General features: G+C 36.5%; 1 protein-coding gene across 1 annotated transcript in view; it reads right to left on the bottom strand.

Annotated features, from left to right (window-relative positions):
• ANO3 (anoctamin 3) overlaps positions 1-14057 on the bottom strand; it is a 435784-nt gene that overhangs the window by 25437 nt on the left and 396290 nt on the right. The window contains 3 exon segments of the mRNA XM_061140060.1: positions 4171-4228; positions 5092-5203; positions 9588-9624. Of these exon segments, the coding sequence (XP_060996043.1) occupies positions 4171-4228; positions 5092-5203; positions 9588-9624 (207 nt within the window).

Here is a 14057-nt window from a genome sequence, read left to right as displayed (position 1 = left end):
TAAGTCGTGTCTGACTCTTTGTGATCCTATGGGCTGCAGCATTCCAGGCTTCCCTGTCCTTCACTATCTTCTGGAGTTTGCTCAAACTCATCCAAAATACAGTACTTGGGTGCAATCTTAAAAACGACAGAATGATTTCATTTTTTTCCAATGCAAGGTAATCGACATCACAGTAACCCAAGTCTATGCCCCAACCACTAATGCCAAAGAAGTTGAAGATGAATAGCTCTGTGAAGGCCTACCTATAACACCTAGAACACCAAGAAAAAGATGTACTTTTCATCAGAGGGGATTGAAATGCAAAAGTAGGAAGTCAAGAGATACTTGGAATAACAGGCAAGTTTGGCCTTGGAGTACAAAATGAAGCAGGGCAAAGGCTAACAGAGTTTTGTCCAGAACACACTGGTCATAGCAAACACCCTTTTCCAACAATGTAAGTGATGACTCTACACATGGACATCAGGAGATAGTCAATACTGAAATTTGATTGATTATTATCTTTGTAACTGAAGATAGAGAAGTTTTATACAGTCAGCAAAAACAAGACCTGGAGCTGACTGTGGCTCAGATCATGAACTCCTTATTATAAACTTCAGGCTTAAATTGAAGAAAGTAGGAAAACATTCATACCATTTAGATAGGACCTAAATCAAACCCTTATGATTATACAGTGGAGGTGATGAATAGATTCAAGGGATTAGATCTAGTAGACACAGTGCCTGAAGAACTATGGACAGAGGTTCATAACAATGTATAGGAGGTGTGAACCAAAACCATCCCAAAGAAAAGGAAATACAAGAAGGCAAACTGGTCATCTGAAGAGGCTTTAAAAATGGCTGGGCAAAGGAGAAGAAAAAGGCAAGGGAAAAAGGGAAAGATATATCCTACTGAATGCAGAGCTCCAGAGAACAGCAAGGAGAGATAAGAAAGCCTTAAGTGAACAATGCAAAGAAATAGAGGAAAACAGTAGAATGGGAAAGACTAGAAATCTCTTCAAGAAAATTGGAGGTATTAAGGGAATGTTTCATGCAAGAATGGGCATGATAAAGAACAGAAATGGTAAGGACCTAACAAAAAGCAGATGAGATTAAGAAAAGGTGGCAAGAATACATAGAAGAACTATATTTTTAAAAGTCTTAATGACCTGGATAACCATGATGGTGTGGTCACTAACCTAGAGCCAGACATCCTGGAGTGTGATGTCAAGTGGGCCTTAGGAAGAATTACTAAGAGCAAAGCTAATGGAGGTGATGGAATTCTAGACAAACTATTCAAAATTCTAAAAGATGATGTTGTTAAAGTGCTGCACTCAATATGTCAGCAAATTTGGAAAACTCAGTAGTGACCACAGGAATGGAAAAGGTCAGTATTCATTCCAATCCCAAAGAAGAGCAAAGACAAAGAATGCTCAAACTACTGTACAATTGCATTCATTTCTCATACTAGCAAGGTAACACTCAAAATCCTTCAAGCTAGGCTTCAGTAGTACATGAACTGAGAACTTCCAGATGTACAAGCTGGATCTAGAAAATGCATAGGAAGATCACCTGGAGAAGGAAATGGCAATTCACTCCAGTATTCTTGCCTGGAGAATTCCATGGACAGAGGAGCCTGGCGGGCTACAGTTCATGGGATTGCAAAGAATCAGACATAACTGTGCAACTAACTTTCACTTTTCACTTTTTTCATAGGAACCAGAGTTCAAATTGCCAAGATTTCATTGAATCACAGAGAAAGGAACCCAATTCCATAAAAGCATCTACTTCTGCTTCATTGACTACACTAAAGCCTGTAATTCACTATATGGATCACAACAAACTGTGGAAAATTCTTCAAGAGCTGGGAATACCAGACCACCTTACCTGTCTCCTGAGAAACCTGTGTGCAGGTCAAGAAGAACAGTTAGAACTGGACATGGGACAATGGACTGGCTCAAAATTGGGAAAGGAATATGACAAAGCTGTACACTGTCACCCTGTTTATGTCACTTCTATGAAGAGCCATCATGAGAAATTCTGGGCTGCATGACTCAAAAGCTGGAATCAAGATTGTCGAGAGAAATACCAACAACCTCAGATATGCAGATGGTAACATTCTTATGGCAGAAAGTGAAGAGGAACTAAATAGCCTTTTGATAAGGCTGAAAGAGGAGAGTGAAAAAAGTTGGCTGAAAGCTCAGATTCAAAAACGAAGATCATGGCATCTGGTCCCATCACTTCATGGCAAATATTATATAAGGGGGAAAAGTGGAAACAGTGACAGATTTTATTTTCTTGGGCTCCAAAATCACCATGGATGGTGATTACAGCTGTGAAATGAAAAGACACTTGCTCCTTGGAAGGAACACTATGACAAACCTAGAGAGTGTACTAAAAAGCAGAGAATCACTTTGCTGACAGAGGTCCAAAGAGTCAAAGCTATGGTTTTTCCAGTAGTCATGTACAGATGTAAGAACTGGACCGTAAAGAAGGCTGAGGGCTGAAGAATTGATGCTTTTGAACTGTGATGCTAGAGAAGACTCTTGAGAGTCCGTTGGACTACAAGGAGATCCAACCAGTCAATCCTAAAGAAAATCAACCATGACTATTCATTGGAATGACTGATCCTAAAGCTAAAACTCCAATACTCTGGCCACCTGATGCAAAGAGCTCACTCACTGAAAAAGACCCAGATGCTAGGAAAGACTGAGGGCAGGAGGAGCAGGGGAAAGCAGAAGATGAGAAGGTTAGATGGCATCACCAACTTAATGGACATGAATTTGAGCAAACTGTGGGAGATAGTGGAGGAAAGGGAAGCCTGGTATGTTGCAGTTCATAATGTTGCAAAGAGTCAGACACCACTTAGTGACCGAACAAAAACAACTAATGCTGCCATATGTTAAACTGTATTTTATATTAGAATAATTTTAAAAATTTTCAATTAAATAAGTAAAAAATTTGACAATTAGTCTAAATAGATCCAGAAATTTTAAGATGTAGAATATTGATATAATAAACCTTACAATCTCATTTTGCTGAGTGAAAAACTGCATTATTTATTAAATTTGTGGCTGCTAATTTTGGGGGATCTTAATTACACTTTACATGAAAATAAACTTCCAATCGGTCAAAGATAATATTTTTAAAAAATAACAGTAGTTAAAAATATGCATGAATTTTTAAAATTTCCCAATTTGACAACACATTTTTGCGATGAAACAAATTCCCCAAAACATTAACGACAATATTTTGATTAGAAAATGCTATATAGTTTTGTAAAAAATATATCAAAACAAAATTAAAAGATATACAAGAAAATGGGAAACATATCCCTAACAAATTTGAAAGAACCTAATTTTACTTGTTTAGAAATTATTAAAACAGAAAAAACAGTTTAATCAAAATGAACAGGAATAACATACATGCAGAAATACAAAATATCAACAAACATGAAAAACATTCTCTGTGTCACTTGTAAGTAAAGGAATTGAATTCAAGAGATATTCTGATATCCTTTGGATTATGGGTAAACTGATTAAATGAAACTGTTTCACTTGGAAAATTCAGAAGTAAATTCATATACTATAGGTAGGAGCTGGCATTTGGGAGGACAGTCTGTCAGTCTCAATGAAAATATACAATATTCTCACCCTGGAATATAGAAATATTATTCCTAGACATTTTGTTTCCATACATACATATTAAAAATCAATAAAGAAATATAAGACTTTGAAGATATACCTATACATTTATAAATTGATATTTGATGTAAGATTTCTTTTAGACTAAATTTTCCTTGCTTAGAAGGAAATCCAATATATTTAAAAGTTTGGAAACCAGTGCATAGATAATAATAATTCTCCAAAAGATAAAAATCTACTGGAGCTGAATTCCTGGGCTTTGTGAATGGAAGAAATGGTTTTGATAGTATATTAAAGAGCACTGAGATCAGGATCTTGGGGGTTAATATACACCCTCTTTTTTGGAAGACTTAGTTTCTTAGGAACCCCTAGATCACCTGCTTTATCAAAAACATGCCTTCAGTTCAGATGAAATTCCCTGTTTCACCTCCCCTTGCTCTCTCTTTCCCCACAGTCATTGGCCCCTTTCCCCACAGTCATTGGCCCCTTTCCCCACAGTCATTAACCCATATCCCTGCCCATCCCACCCCCACCCTTACAAGGTTACTTACTTCCTCCAGTCTCCACCGGTTGAAAAGTTTATTGTACTTTCCTGGATGGCCAACAAATCTGTAAAAAGCCATTTTAATTCATTAGTGTTTAGGCTGGGTTGACTGAAGAACAGTTACTAATAATGCATTACAACCAGTGCAAGTGTGGGTAGACGTAAGTGTTCTCTGGAGCAATTTGTACCCAAACAGTGACTTAGGCCATGCTTACACATCAAAGGACCTGACTTAAAAAGGAAAAATGATGTGTGAAGTCATTATCAACAGGTTGAGAAAGTACAGAAAAACCAACCAAATGAAATTTTCCACACTGACTTGTAGAGTTTTAATGTCTTTTTGACCTAGTTAATGACTATTAATAAAATGTGCTGAGTTATTTAGTTTAAAATTTTCTAGCTTCAGTATGTTTCCATGGCACTGGCTGGAGTGTTGAGCATATGGCAAACCAGAACAGGTAGCTTAATATGCTTCTTTTTTATATTCTGCATGCAGCAAATTCAGGAAAAAAATATTACCATGATAGGTATAACTTTCCACACTAGGTAAGTGTACTCTAGGCTTATCCGAAAATTTTCTTATTTAACAAAATCATCACTAATGATTGGAGAATCATAATTCAACCCCAGCATGGCATATAGGTCTTATTTATTTTATTGACGTATAGCTGATTTACAATGTTGTACTAAGTTCAGTTGTACAGAAAAGTGATTCAATTATGTGGCTTTACTTTTTTATTTCAACTTAAATTGGGAGTGGCAGCCAGAAGCACTGTACTAAGTCTTGATTTGAAAAAGCATATGAAGATTCATTGGGACAGTTTTTCAAGGCAGAGGACAAGAATTTGCCACCTCTGTTAACAAACTGGCAATAAAACTGTTGACAGTCTGTCACTCTGCAAAGACAGTGTGTATGAAGTTGACTTACCTCCCCAAAAAGAAAGCAATATAGAAGATAGAACTGTTCAAATTGACAAATTGGAAGAGGAACATCTTCAAAGCAAAGCTGTTTTCCCATTCAGATTCTGTTCGAGGATATTCTAAAAGAAACATAGAGTGTGCTTACACAGATGAAGTAAATGACAAGAAATACGGATACAGAATCAGAAGTCTTATGTTCAAAGTCTGGTTCAGTCATTTACTGAGTCTATAAGCCACTCAATGCCTTTGAGTTCTAGTATCTGCATTTGTAAAAATCGGAATGATAATATCTGTTCCACAGAATTGATGAAAAGATCCAATGAGATAATCTTTAGACATTTTCCACAACTACAAAAGTATGATATCTGTTATTAAGACATAAGGATTTTCATGATTCTCTCTGCTCCTGTCATTTAGAGGTAATCATAAATATTAGATCAGTCTTTCACTCCAAATGTCTATACTTAATTCAGAGACCTTAACTGTCCACGGAGTTCTTTAAAAAAGAATATTTTGTATGCAGACTGAAGTGGATTAGTAAAGAAAAAAGAGGGCTACATCAGTCAGAAAAGTTTAGTTCTTATCTCAACCTTATACCTAGTTTACTGGTAATCTCAGGCAGGTGTCTTCATGTATTTTGCAATCAGTTTTATAACCTGTGAAATGAGGAATTTAGATAAGATGATTTTAAGAACTCTGTCAACTTAGGGTTCTGACTTCTCAAACAAAATAAAGCAAACAAAAGGTAACAAATAAAGCAAAATCTTCATAAAACTGGATGAAGATGGCAGAATGTACCTCAGCCTCAGCTCCCACTGGATATCCAAATAAGGGATAGAAAACATTTATGCACATCTAAAGTACATATTCTAATATAACTGAAATTTTAAGAAAGATAGAAAATAGATGTGTTCTGACTTAAAGGAGAAGATAGGCCAAAATGTATGCCTGAGTAAAGTGCAGAATAAAGAGGAAACTTTATTCTGGGGAACTCCAGAGTAGGTCTTGGGGAACACCAAGCCCAAAGCAGACAAGTGTCAGAAACAGGCAGGATCTGTGGGGCATCCACAAGAGTGACTGGTTGATAGGCACAAGGGAGAGCTGTCAGGAGAGCCAACATTTTTGCTTGGGTTGTGTTTTCACTGTCGTTGCCTTCTAAAGAGTTTGTAAATTAAGCAGAAAAGTTATTTAGAAATGAGAATGTGGGTTTTTAAGAAATCCCCCGTGTAAAGTTGTTTTGGGTCTCCATTTTAAATTTTATTGCATCATGATCACAAATGTGTCCTGTGTGATTTCTGCCTTGGGACAAAAAAGTTGCAATTTCATTGTGGCCAAATTACATGGATAAGTTTTATCAGTGTATCAAGTGTCTCAAAAGAATATTCACTTTTCTGCTGAGCATACAGCTTATATATGTTTAAAGGAAGGCTGCTAGTTATGATATTCAAATACTCTATATTGTGGCTTATATTTTGAGTGTTTATTTGTCAATTTATTTGTGTATTTGTATTATTTTTTGCTTTCTTAGCTTTGAAGGTTGGTGGAAAAGTATATAGAAATTGACTATTATACTGACCTGGTAGGTTGTTTACCAGTATGAAGTCTCTCTCTTTCTCCCTCAAATATATATTAAATTCTAGTTTGCCTAATATGAGTATGATGACATCAGATTTTATTGTTATTGTTTTCTTGACATAGATGCTTTTATTCCTGGAATGAGCTCTGACAGAATAAAAATTCTTTTCACCAGTTGACCTACTTTGCTTCTTGGAATCCAAGTTTATCTTTACAGATAATCAATACTACAGATAAATCACCATTCATTACTATAGATACTTAATTATTTGAAATAACTGACAACCACTCTGATCTAATTCTCAACAACCAAAAAGCTAGGCTGAAAAAAGTATCACATTGGATCAAATATTATATATTATCTTTAAAAAACCTTAATGTGACAGAGTTGAAGCTTTATTCTTGTTTATGTGTGATATTTGAAAATAAAACATTTGGGCAAAAAAGAAATCAAGAAACAAAGTCTTAAAAGTATTTTATATAACTAGAAAGTTAAACCTAATTTCTAATTTGAAGCACAAATTTGCAAGCCAAAATTGATATAGAATATAATATCATATATGTTGCATAAATATTATTTTATATATACGTGCAATGAAATTAAATTACTTTAAATAAAATATCAGTATTTTATTAATTTAAAGTAATAAAGCTCATTATTAATTGACAGGTATGAGTCCACAGGCATTATGCTATGAGTTACACATGGAAAAATCGAATATCAAGTGAATACTGATGTTCCTGGCAATTAGCATATTCTGCTTCTATAATTAATATTATGGTTCCCCCTAAATTACTTGCTTAGGTTTGCTTTCATCTTGGGCATAAAATACTTTACAAACAAATAAATATAAGGAATTAGAGCTAGAAGAAAGCCTTGAGATATCTAGATCAAGTGTTTTATTACCCAACTCAGAAACTATAGCTCAGAGTGTTTAAAGAACAATGAAAAAGATCATTCCCGTTTATGGGGCACTTGTCACATGTCAGGCAGCTAACCTACAGACAGTGAAACAGGAACTATTCTCACTCTCATTTTACCAATGAAGAAACTCACACTCAGAACAAGAAAGAAAGAAAGAAAAGGAGATGGAGCAGAGGGAAGAAGAGGAGATGAAAGAATGGAAAGAAGAAAAAACTTGCTCATAGTCATGTAATCTCCAAGTGACCACATCGTCCAGACCATGAACTAGGGGCTAGTTCTTCCCGCTATACATTGTTTTGTCTCATATTACTCGCATTTGTATATACATTGTAAGGCAAGCAACACATCCTACATGCAGTTACTCCACCACAGTCAGTGGAGTCTGTTGCATCTGAGTTTCAATTCTACTCATTAACTTAATTGGGCATCCTTGGTGGCTCAGCGGTAAAGAATCCACCTGCAAGGCAGGAGACACGGGTTTGATCCCTGGGTTGGGAAGATCGACAAGGGATTTAACCAAGATCCTGGGGGAGGGCATGGCAACCCACTCCAGAATTCTCATCTGGAGAACCCCATGGACAGAGGAGCCTGGCCGGCTACAGTCCATGGGGTTGCAGCGTGGGACACGACTGAAGAAACTTTGCACGCATGCAACTTAATCGCCTTGATTTTCTTATCGATAAACTTGGGATACCACCATCACAGAACTGTGATGGCAATAAAACAAAATAGTAAAGGAGGAGAGTCTAGCTGAGCTCGGTGCCTTGGCTCTGTTGAGTTTTCAAATAATAAAAGATCACTGCTCAAACAACTCAAACTGTAATAAAAATTTTGTACCCAAACTGGGGGACCAAAACTTAAGTTTGAGGACAGAAATAAAGATATTTTCTGACATGCAGGGTTTTGAGAAGTTTACTTTCCAGGTAGCAAAATAAGAAATTAAGACAGACGAAACCAAGGATCCAAAAAGTATTGTCCAACTGAAAAAAATAAAAAGTGAAGGGAATTACCACAGTGCTGGTCAAAGCAGTGTATGCAGTTGAACACAAGCCCAGAGGGTAACCTGTTGAGACTGGAGTAGACAGTGGTTCAGGGAGGATACCTCTCAGAAGAAAGTGAGTACAATACTTGATGTTTTTGAATGTATTTAGAGAGAATTTAGAGAATTTAGAGTTACAGCAGGAAGTTCGGGATAAATCAAGGCAAGTATGCGTAGACAATTAAGCAAAAAAAAAAAATTATTATTAGCTTCACAAAAATATAAAGGTAGAAAGGAAGCAACCACAGTACACATCATGCCTTAGATATGAACATAGTTCTGTAGATACATGATGTGAGCACCAATTATTCATTAGGCTAAAACTGCCAATACAACTGCTTTGGAAGGAGAACTAATAGTCTGCTTTTACCTAGAGATTGATGGGGAAGTGTGAGGACTCAGGACACTGCGGAAATAAAGTACAAAGTTCCTGTCTTTTATTACGGGAAGGCAATCACTTCCCAAAGCTGGAAAACCCAAGAACGGCAGTAGTAGCACGCAACTTAGAAATAGAGTAGAAAAGAACAGAAAACAATCATTAAACTGCTAAAAAGCACTACCTCAGGGTTATGGAAAACAAGAATGGGCAATGTGGCAAGGAGCTGGTATTTATTATAAATCTCTTAATACTCTTTGCCTTTTAAGTTATGTACCTGTAATATGACACTGTGATAAAATAAATGTTTCAGGGAAAATTCCAAAGAACTGAAAAGGTAGGGGGGAAAGCAATCCCAAGTAGGCAGAACTAGGTTTGTTAATTTCTACTAGAATTTTGTAACTATATACATTGCTTCTCTATAGTTATATGATGAATTCCAACTTCCTAGGTCCCTTCTTTCATTTTTATTGACAATTACCTAACTGAAGTTGATATAAAAAAATGCTAACGTATGTAAAGAAACCACAGACTTACATGCCCATGTTATTTTCTTACTAAGGAGTGAAGTAACAAAAGTGGACTTACCTAAATTAGTGAGAAGGTAAGCAATTTTTTCATAAGCCTGTAATAACAGAAAGCAGCTAATGTTATTTTCTTTTAGAAAAGACTGTTATTTAGACTATTCAATGAAACATCTAAAATTATTCTACAACGTGGCTACATTTTTAATTAAGAAGAAGCACATTTTAAATCTTACTATGTGATGCTTTGTATATACATGAGCACACAAAATGTAATAAAAACATGTTGTAAATGTGGCTATATACAGACACGATTTCTGCAATAACTTTTCTGCTAGCTGTCTTTATTTTCACTTTATAAGTCAAACAAAAGAGACTTGAAGATACCCCAAAGACTTTCAACTAGTTAATGGCTGACCTGGGATTTGATAACCAAATTATATTTGCTTTTTTCCTACACTGGAAGGTTTAGTGGAGCTATGTCTTCTTTACTATCGATAAACAATTCTCCTAGCTATGACAACAACAGTGAACAATGTTGCATTCCTAAACAACAAAGTTGGTTTGGTGGTTATTTAAAACAAGATTCACTAGTCAAATCTGTTGAATCTGTAGTTATGTGAACATTTTTTATAACATTTTTTATATTCTGTCACCTTCTCCTTGTCCCACCTTACTCTGTCCGCCACCCATACAGACTCAAGGAAAGAAAATGGATTTTACAATATTACAAGTAAACACAGCTGGAAGCATATATTTACTGCAGATAGAAGGGTGATATATGTGCACATGTAAATATAATTACATGACTCCAAAATTAAACAAATTATTCTTTAGACTATAAATTCCAATAACCCTGCCTATCGGCATGCAAAATCAAAAAGGTATATGCACACATTAAAAGTTGTTCACCTTCCCTGACTGTTCGTTGAATAGAACTAATGTGATTATTCATCTTAACCATGATTCAATCCATCTCTTCCTAAGATCTGAAGCGGTGTCTTCAAACAGAAAGATTATATTGAGTACAATAGTTTCATTCTACTCCTGGTGCAGTTTTTAAAAAAATTATACACACAAGTTATCATTTTCAAATTTTAGAGTTAGATAAGTTTGAATTTGTGAGCACAAAAGTTTTCCTGACTTTACTGTTTTCCATTCCCCATCTATCAACTAAGATGATTAGAGAAGTGTCTCCAAAGAGTATGATAAAACAGCCTTATCAGTCAGCAAATAGTCCATGAGTAGCTACTGTGCTTCAAGCACTGAATTAAGTGCCCTCATGGGAACTGAGAGAAAATTTTACTTAAGTAACTGCCATTTAGAGTATCTGGCTGGCGCCAAATAGTGTTTTCCATTGGGCTGCACAAAAAGTTCATTCAGGTTTCTCTGTAAGATGTTACAGAAACCAGAACGAAATTTTTGGCCAACCCAATGTATACTATTTATGTTTGTCCTTACAAAAATATTATCAAATACATATTATGATTTTATGGAACAGGGAACTGAGGTTTAGAATGTTAAGTACCTAGCCTGAGATAATACTTCTAAGCAAGAAGCAAAGTCAGTATTCGGTATAAAGGCTCTCTTGTCTCATGTACGCTATGCCTTGTCTCATAAACAATTTCAGATTTTGTCTTAATACTTAGCACATAGACCTGCCCATAATCCCAGGATGGCAATATCTACAGCTGATGTCCCAAGGGACTATAATAATCTAATAACCTTTGAAGGAATTTTACCAGTCAAAAAAGATGCTGTGCCACCCCTGGGAATACCACTTTTGGAAAGGTATCTAGAGTAGTGGAGAGCCTATACCATCCAACGCCCAAATGCTACAGCCTATTGGCACCGTCATGATGATAAACTACAAAATAGTCCTTGCAGTGTGAGTCATTAACTCACCCACAAAGTGTATGAAGAAACCATAATTTAAATATAACCAACTAGATGATATATGACAGAAACCTTGACAGGGGAAGTTGTGAGTTGGGGTGTGTGTGTGTGTGGTGGAATGGAGATATAATTGAGGGAGGAGAAAATAAAGGAATTCAGGGTCAATTGTTCTGCTTACTACATTATATACAGGTAGTGAATGTATGGGGGCTTCCCAGGTGTTGTGGTAGTAAAGAATCCATCTGCTAATGCAGGAGAAGCAAGAGACACCTCCCGGGTTCAATCTCTAGGTCGGGAAGATACCCTGGAGTAGGAAATAGCAACCCACTCCAGTGTTCTTGCCTGGAGAATCCCAGGGACGGTGGAGCCTGGTGGGCTGCCATCTATGGGGTCGCAGAGAGTCAAACACGACTAAGTCTAAAGCGACGACTAAGTCTAAAGCGACTCAGCAGCAGCAGCAGCAGCCAGTATTCTTGCCAGGGAAATCCCATGGACAGAGGAGCCTGGTGGGCTACAATCCGTGGCGTCACAGAGTTGGACAGGAAGAAGAATTCATGAAAGAGTGTATGTATACTTTATATGAATCTGCATCATTATACATATATATATGTAATATATGTGTCTTTAAAATACATATATAAATAAAATAAATTTTAAAAATATATAAAATACCATACAGTGAACCTAAGCTTTTAAAAATCATCCACAAGTGCATTCAGTAAGCCAATATTCTCTTAGTCATGCATACTGGGTTAAAAGTGTTTATTAGAAATTTCTAATGAGTCAGGTACTATCCAGGGAACCAAATGACAGTGAATCAAATATAGTCTCTACCATTATGGAATTTAAATTCTGGTGCTCAGAGACATATGACAAAGAAATATGTACTTTGCCAGGAGATGCAAAGTACCAAGAGGAGAGATGAAGCAGGCTGATGGGTAGAGAGTGGCGGTGGCACAGAGTGCTATGGAGAGGCTGATCAGGGAAGCCTCTAAGAGAGGGAGACATCTGAGCAGAGAGCTACCTGGAGTGAGGGAGCCAAAAAGAGAAGGGGCTAAGTATGTGGGAGACATGGAGACAGTGAGTGCAAATGCCTGAGCCTGCCATGCACTTGGTGTGTTTCCTGAAGGTGGAGGAATAAGAGCAATGGGGTGGAGCTGCAAAGGAAGTAACAGATGAATCAGAGAGATCTCAGAGGGAAATACTTTTATGGTGTCTCACAGGCTGTGGTGAGGACTTCAGAATGCATTCTGAGCTAAAAGTCATCATCTCCCCAATTAATGCTTTGTTTTGGGGTGTCATGAGAAATCAATTGGGAAAAAAGTGGCAAAGACATTTGCTGTGAAGGGGCAAAATTCAGGAGTTCTACACTTGCTTTAATGTTCTTCATCTCCAAGTCAGATGCTCACAATCTAACTTTCATTGTAAAAGGAGCTCCAAATGGACAGATGCAGAATCAAAAAGAGTTTTCAGTTTTCTAGGAATTCTCCTTTTTTAGTTTCTAGAAATTGTTGACATACACATGAACAAACTAAACAAATACATTTAAAAAAGCTAATCTTCTTATTAAATGAGTCATTTGTCATTGCTTCCTTTAGAGGTCAAGATGTGTGGTCCAACACTTTGATCCACCCTATTTCATAATAACCTTTTTGCATTGTAATTATCAGTTAAGGAAACTTGAGTACATTTTGAGGTCTTTGGGGATCAGGCCCATGGAAGAAACACAGAAATGCATGCTCTGGACTCTAGAGACAGAAGGGGATTAATATGTGGAAGAGTCTGATACTACAAAGCTACAGTCATCAAGACAATATGGTACTGCCACAAAAACAGAAATATAGACCAATGGAACAAGATAGAGAGCCCAGAGATAAAATCCACACCCTACGGGTAACTTATTTTTGACAAAGGAGGCAAAAATATACAATGGGGCAAAGATAAGCCTCTTCAATAAGTGGTGCTGGAAAAACTGGACAGCTATGTGCAAAAGAATGAAATTAGAACACTTACTAATGCCATACACAAGGATAAAGTCAAAATGAATTAAAGACCCACATTTAAAACCAGAAACTATAAAACTCTTAGAAGAAAACATAGGCAGAATACTCGATGACATAAATCAAAGCAAGATATTCTATGACCCACCTCCTAGAGTAATGGAAATAAAAACAAAAATAAATAAATGGGACCTAATTAAACTTAAAGCTTTTGCACAGCAAAGGAAACTACAAACAAGGTGAAAAGACAACCCTCAGAATGGGAGAAAATAATAGCAAAGGAAGCAGCTGACAAAGAATTAATTTCCAAAATATATAAGCAGCTCATACAACTCAACATCAGAAAAACAAACAATCCAATCAAAAAGTGGGAAAAAGACCTAAACAGACATTTCTCCAAAGAAAAAATACAGATGACTAACAAACACATGAAAAGATGCTCAACATCTTTCATTATCAGAGAACTGCAAATCAAAACTACAAGAAGATACCACCTCACACTGGTCAGAATGGCCCTCATCAAAAAGTCTACAAACAATAAATGCTGGAGAGGGTGTAGAGAAAAGAGAACCCTCTTGCACTGTTGGTGGGAATGTAAATTGATACAGACACTATGGAAGATGGTATGGAGAGTCCTT

Source organism: Dama dama, chromosome 1 (genome assembly GCF_033118175.1).
Source record: "Dama dama isolate Ldn47 chromosome 1, ASM3311817v1, whole genome shotgun sequence".
Taxonomy (NCBI): domain Eukaryota; kingdom Metazoa; phylum Chordata; class Mammalia; order Artiodactyla; family Cervidae; genus Dama; species Dama dama.
This window is presented reverse-complemented; position numbering and strand designations above follow the sequence as displayed.